The following is a 7,500-nucleotide window of genomic DNA, read 5'->3' as shown; positions in this document are numbered from 1 at the left end:
TGCCACTGCTTTAAGTAACATCAACGCAAACGACGTATTTTGCATTGTTGAGTCATTCCCTTTTCCATACCCTTTTTCTACATTTGCCACAAGTAGCAGGCCTACCCATGCTTCCCGAGGAGCTACAAGCGAGAGTGAGTATTAGTATGTTATTTCGCACCCAGCAAGGTGATTCTCTTGCGTTGTAACAGGTCGTTCATTAGTTATTGGGGGCACCGTTAGAACGAGGTCACGAAAGGGCTGTTGATATACATATCACTTCTTGGGAAAAAGTCTACTGTGCGCACTGTATGATGCTTTTCAAATGATACACGTATATTCAACAAGACTGACGGGGTTTCTTTTATTTTCTCCCGATGTCCATAATGTAACTAGATAAAAATGTACACGAGATCCAAAAAAATAAAGTGATAGGCGATTAAGCATATGCTGTAGTATGATTAAGTTTGCAAAGTTAATATTTTGCCCTTTCCTGCGAAACACCTTGCTATCCACACATTCACAATGGTATCTGGAATCACAATATATCTTTACGGCTATTTCTTTATAAAATATTTCCATCGCCCAACATAATTTCTGCATAAATAATGGTGACTCTAATGGCAGACATACTTGTGGTGTGCTTGCTATGCTGTACGTATATATAAATATTTATAAAATACGATAAAAAAAGTATTTTATGAAATGCACGAACTCGTTTGCTTTCAGTGGTCTGTTTGCTAATCTAATGCCAAAAATACATGACGCATATATCCATATCAACTTTCTAACCTACTCTAGAAGTGACATGCAGTGTGGAAAGGTATTGGAAGCCGCTCACTATGAGGCTATATAATACAATATTGCTAATGAAATTTTGATGTATTTATACCTTGTATAAGTTATCGAAATCTTTGTCTATTTCATTCATTCTGCTTTAATTACGTGGCGTTAATGGTAGCTGCTACTCTATAAAGTCTTAATTTGATTTCTGCGTCTCAACATTTTTTTATAGGAAAAAAATAAGACATAAAGAAAAAAAAAAAAAAGTTGTCATTTTCAAGCCAGAAAAAAGACTTGATCAGACGGTGAAGATCATATGAGAAATCCACATTGTTTTGAAACGGCATTATCATATTTCTTGTGGCTGTTTTGCACTCTATTGTCGACTGCATCTGAAAGCATCAGAAAAATATATAGAAATTATGCTCTGCAAATATACGGAACTAGAGTACATACTATATGTGAAATATAAGCCTTACAATGTCCGACAAAATAACTAAAATAGCATTTTACTAAATGTTGGAAATATATAGACATTTTGTTCGTAAAAAAATTATTCTAAAAATGTGATGTCGTAAATATACTATGGTGAACTAAAAATCTGATTAATAAGTGACTCATTCTTCTATAGGAGGATATGTAATGTTGCCATTCACATTTTGCAACGACAGAAAATGACTTCTGTTCGAGCGGGTATGCCATGACCCCTTCTATAATCTTCGCTTCTTCTTACTCCGTGGTAAACTCCACTAACAGCCCTTTATTGCACCAGTAAATGAAACATGTGTGGAAAGCAAAGTATCTCTTTAACCTCAACTCCAGAAAAGGGAAGAAAGGCACTAGAACCTATCCACTGAGGACCTGCGTGGATAGCACAGTTCTCCGGTATGGTTTGGCATATGAAAAGAAGCACTGGGAGAGATAATATTTAACGAGATATAGTGACCTTAATATCAAGCTCTTATACTTGCGTAATGAAAGGCTTTCATGTAATCAAGGGAACAAGCGAAAGTATGAAACGGGTAGGTGTGGGGTAGTACAGCCAAAGATCTGTGTGCTTTAGATTTTATGAGTGGCGCAAAGGCAAAAACAAATATTGTATATAAGTGTGTTTTAGGTAGGAGTAAAAACGTTATGTCGAAACCCACAGGTATGTCAAGAGAGTTATTTATGGCCTAAGCGGTTACTTAATACCTCTATCGGCGGCCCTTCTGGCATAACCCCAGCGTGCGAGGGTAAAGACACATCTAACAGGCTGGTCTGAGGAAGTGTCATATTGATAACTTAGACGCCCCGGTAGTTAAATGATGATTTCCAAAGTTCTGTTTATCTTAGAAAGCGGTTTAATATGGTTAGTTGAGACTTGTGTCTTGTATTTTGCCCTCAGTTTTATTTTATCTTGTTTAAGCCAAGTCAAGAGCTGAGACAGACTCAAAGATGGTTACCTAAATTAGTAAGATTTTTTTTTCGTATCTTCGAATAAGGTTGAATTTTTCGTTGCGGAGGAACTTTTCATCTGTTGGCTAATATGGAAAGTATAAAAAAATTATCCAATAATGGTAATATGAATATTGACAGTAATGATTACAACAATGGAAAACACGCAGTGAATTATCTTGTCAAAGAGTAATGTGTGTAGACCACGTAAAATACAGATTCAGATCTCGATGATTCCTGAAATGAAAACAACACAAAACGCGCAGAATCTCTTTCAGCTTCACGCGAATATCATCATGCAAGGAACTGTCGTGTTGAAGATTCGTCGAGTCATGGGCTTTGGGGACTAGTCGACCTGGAGAAGTCACACCCAGTCGTTCGAAACTTATTCTGGAAAAGGTTTCAGTCTCCTCTCTCGCTGGGCCGCGCTCGTCCCAGCCGGATGGTGTCCCTTTCTCTTTCTACCTCAGCTCCCGCAGGAGGAGAGCCACCAACACGAAGAGGAAGGCGCTGACGGAGGCGACGGACGAGGAATTGCAGCGTTCGGTGTTGCAGTAGCAGGTCTTATATCGCTTGTCGAAGATGATCTCCGAGATGCACCGCGCCTCCACGGTCTCGTTCTGGCAACTGCGGATCTCGTGACCGTCGCCTTCCAAAGAGAATGCATGATTAGTGAAGGTTTACATGGTATAGTAATGTATGTTTATCACTTTAATGTTGTTTTTTTTAGTTAATCCAAGGTAAACTTAGCATGTTTTATATTCTTTGGTGTTAATCTTATTCCCACTTTTTTTCAATTTTGTCTCGTCTCTTTTTGTTTCATTTTCCATCTTGTCTATCTCGTCTCTCTTTGTGTTCATCTCTGTTAATCTGTTTCTTGTTTTTTTTTACACCTTCTTTCTCATATCTTTTCCACTTCCGCCCCCTCGCTCTGCTTCTGAATCTTTTGGCCCTCCCCTCTCCCTCATTTTCACTCTCACTCTCACTCGCACTCTCACTCTCACTCTCTCTCTCACTCGCACTTTCACACTCACTCTCCCTCTCCCTCTCACGCTCACACTCACACTCACACCCCACACACTTTCACTTTCTCTCACACTAACACTCTCTCACGCTCACACTCGCACTCACACCCACACCCACTCTCACTTTCTATCACACTAACACTCATACTCACACTAGACCCACTCACTCTCTCCCTCCCTTTCCCCTCCCATTCCCCACTCCCCACCCCTTCTCCATCTTCCTCCTTTCAGCAAAGAAAGACCGAAACGTCCCGCTCATTAACGGCGAAAGTGACAGCCAATCAATCTCCCCGGTCTCACTGTATCTTCATAGTGATCAATCGTCCTCAGACAGACATTGGAAGAATGAAAAGGGGGGATATTGAGTTCTGCATGATTTAGGTCACAGCTTGAAATACTTGGGGGATCGTAGAGGCGGTTTTTTTTTTTTTTTAAGCATCGGATTGATCAAAAAGAAGAGATACGAAAGAGACGAAGAATAGACGAGAGCGAATGATTTTTTGTTTTGTTTTGTTTTTCTTCCTTTTTATCAATATTGATTTAAATATTAACTACTTTATATATTAATTCATTCATTTATGGAATATTTTGTTATTATTATTTTTAAGTAATGGTAAGCTTAGCGTTCTTGATAAGTGTTCTTAGTAATGATTATTCAGAGTACAAATGTTGCAAAAAGTAAGAACAAAGATAATACCAATGATAAACACCACACTAACTACGGAAGCTGCGTAATAACAATGGTAATAACAATAATAATAACTATGATTGTGATTTACCTTATATGCTATCAACAACACCGTCTATAACAATAATATTCTCCCGATAATGCTATAATAATACAATCATTTTATAGCATTCATATCAGCAATAGCAATAATGATACTAATTGTGACTATAATGCATATACAAACAAACTACAGTGACTGATAGATATATGCGGCAGTGACATGGGAAAAATCACACTATAAAATTACAGTGCCTTGTCTAACAGCAAATACCGAGAAAGCAAAATCTATAGCAATAAACAACAGCTGAATCTTCAGTAAGCTCAAAGGTGGCAATGTGTGCCTTTCCTTCCTTCTTTGTGTGTGTGTGTGTGGATGTCATATATATATATATATATATATATATATATATATATATATATATACATACACATACATAGCATATATATACACATATGGATATGTATTTATATATGTATATATATATATGTATATGTATATATATATATATATATATGCTATATATATATATATACATATACATATATATATATACATATATATATATACATATACATATATATATATATATATATATGTGTGTGTGTGTGTGTGTGTGTGTGTGTGTGTGTGTGTGTGTGTGTGTGTGTGTGTGTGTGTGTGTATGCACACACACACACACACACACACACACACACACACACACACACACACACACACACATTCACACACACACACACACACACACACACACACACACACACACACACATATATATATATATATGTAAATATATATATATGTATGTATGTACACACACACACACACACACACACACACACACACACACACACACACACACACACATATATATATATATATATATATATATATATATATATATATGTGTGTGTGTGTGTGTGTGTGTGTGTGTGTGTGTGTATGTGTCTGTGTGTGTGTGTGTGTGTGTGTATACATATATATATATATATATTTATTGTGATTATTATCATTTTTATTATTATTATTATTATTATTATTATTATTATTATTATTATTTTATTATCATTACTATTATTGTTGTTGTTATCATTATCATCATCATCATCATCATCATCATCATCATCATCATCATCATCATTATTGATATTATTATCATTATAACAATGTTTTAATCATTACTATTATCATTATTGCTACTAGTACTTTTGTTATTGATATCAATATTATCATTATTATTTTTTATTATTATTATTATTATTATTATTATTATTATTATTATTATTGTTGTTGTTGTTGCTGTGTTGTTGTTGTTCTTCTTATTACTGTTTTTATCATTATAATTTTTACTATTGCTACTATTGTTACTTTTGTTATCAATATCAATATTATCATCCTCATCATCATTATTAACATTACTATCATTATCATTATTGTCCTTATCAGTATTTTTAGTATCATTATTATTATTATTATTAATATTACTATTATTGATATTATTACTATTATCATTACTATTATTATTATTATCATTACTATTATTATTATCATAATAATCATTAATATCATTCTTATCGTTTACTATTAATGTTACTAACATTATTATTATAATTATTATTGTTATAAATAACATTATAGTTATTATCATTCTTATTATCATTATCACTATCTTTATCATCATCATCATCACCGTCATTCCTATTATCGTCATAATAATCATAATCAGTATCATAATTACTATAATGATTGTCAGTATCATTACCTTCATTATCATCACCATCATTACCAGCATCACCATCATTATAAATCATCATTACAATCACTCATCATCATTTTACCTCAATGACAATCATATCCATCAGCCTTATCAACATGAACACAATCACCATCACAGCGAAAAACCTCACCTAATTCAGGCACAGACGTGGTACACGATCCTTTGCACTCGCTGTCGGTCACGCAGTCGCCTGTGCAGTTGTAACACAGTCGGGCCTCACCTGTCGAGGGAATGAGTGTGTGAGTAAAAAAGGTCTTATGAGTAAGGAAAGTGTGGTCATGATGAGGGTGGGTGGGTGGGCTGGCAGCGTGAGATGTGGGCGGGTTGTGGGTTTATTTGCGAGTTGTTTTGGTTTGGTTTGAGAAGGAGTGTTATGGTTGTATTTGTGTGTGTGTCTGGATATTTGTATCTATATCTGATGTATGAGTATAGAGTTGTAGGTATATATGTATGCTTGGGTGGATGGATGAATGGATGGGTCTATATCTATACCTGTATTTATATCCATATATCTATACTATTATCTATATCTATAAATATATCCACATCTATATCTTTATCTATTTCCGTATCTATATATCTATCTAAGTTTAAATCAATATCTACACACACATACAGACATTGGTATCTAATACATATTCCCTGTTAATCCCTCAAATGCAGCCAAGTAACAAATCCATGCGCCACCCCCCTTTGCACTTTGATAGCTAATGCGATCGCTTCGACCGCCCGGCAAACATGCACCTGAAGCCAGCAAATGTCAGGTAAAACACACATTGACGCGTGCACACACACACACACACAAGCGAATTTCAACATTACATATAGAAACAACGCGCATTTCTCTTATATAACATGTTCGACCGACCCACAAGCACAAGCAAACGCCCTTTTTACCAAAGCCACAAGTGTAATGTAGTATATCAAGTCTCTACCTTCTGTTTTCGAGAGAGGAAACCAGTGTGAGAGCTAGAATATTCTACGTAAGGAACGTGCTATAAAATATTCACAAGACATCGATAACGGTCAGCAGTTCGGTCTTTCATTCACTTCCGGGAGGAGAGCAAGTTGAATGCGTGAGAATTATGGCAAGTGCATGGCTAGTGCATGACTGTTTATCTCTGCATGCGGCTTTGGGAAATGAATCGTTCCTATACGCTATCGGTTGAACTCTATCGGGCAAACCAATCACATGGGGTAGCTATCAAGGCCATAGTATACAACGGAAATGCGTGCTAAACAAATTTAATCAAGTTAATGGCGGTGACCATGTGCAGAAATGACAAGCGCCAAGCAGTGCGTGGGATTTAACAGTTCATTAACATGTGATCTAAGCTTAGAGCTAATTTAGGTCTACGGCTTCATCTCAAGAGAAGGCTGCGCACGACGTGGATTGGCTAAATATTGGACACTATGTACAGGGTGTGTTGTGTATATATATATTACCGTATATCACATACACTTACGCAATACACACACACACACACACACACGCATATATATATGTGTGTGTGTGTTTGTGTTTGCGTGTGTGTGTGTGTGTGTGTGTGTGTGTGTGTGTGTGTGTGTGTGTGTGTGTGTGTGTGTGTGTGTGTGTGTGTGTGTGTGTGTGTGTGTGTATTCACTTATACACACATATCTCTCTCCCAGTCTATATGTCTATTTATATATATATATATATATATATATATATATATTTATGTATATATACGCATATACATGCATACATGAGTATACTTATATATATATATATATATATATATATATATAT

General features: G+C 35.7%; 1 protein-coding gene across 1 annotated transcript in view; it reads right to left on the bottom strand.

Annotated features, from left to right (window-relative positions):
• Positions 1-12: 12 nt before the first annotated feature.
• The window catches only part of LOC125044443, a gene marked incomplete at its 5' end in the record, with an annotated part of 7,808 nt that continues 320 nt past the window's right edge, over positions 13-7,500 (bottom strand). Inside the window, 2 exon segments of the mRNA XM_047641120.1 lie at positions 13-2,848; positions 5,860-5,949. Coding sequence (XP_047497076.1) covers positions 2,661-2,848; positions 5,860-5,949 — 278 coding nt within the window. The 3' untranslated portion in view covers positions 13-2,660.

This window comes from Penaeus chinensis, chromosome 35, assembly GCF_019202785.1.
Source record: "Penaeus chinensis breed Huanghai No. 1 chromosome 35, ASM1920278v2, whole genome shotgun sequence".
In the NCBI taxonomy this organism is placed as follows: domain Eukaryota; kingdom Metazoa; phylum Arthropoda; class Malacostraca; order Decapoda; family Penaeidae; genus Penaeus; species Penaeus chinensis.
Note: the sequence above shows the minus strand (reverse complement) of the source record. Positions and strands in the feature narration are given on the sequence as shown.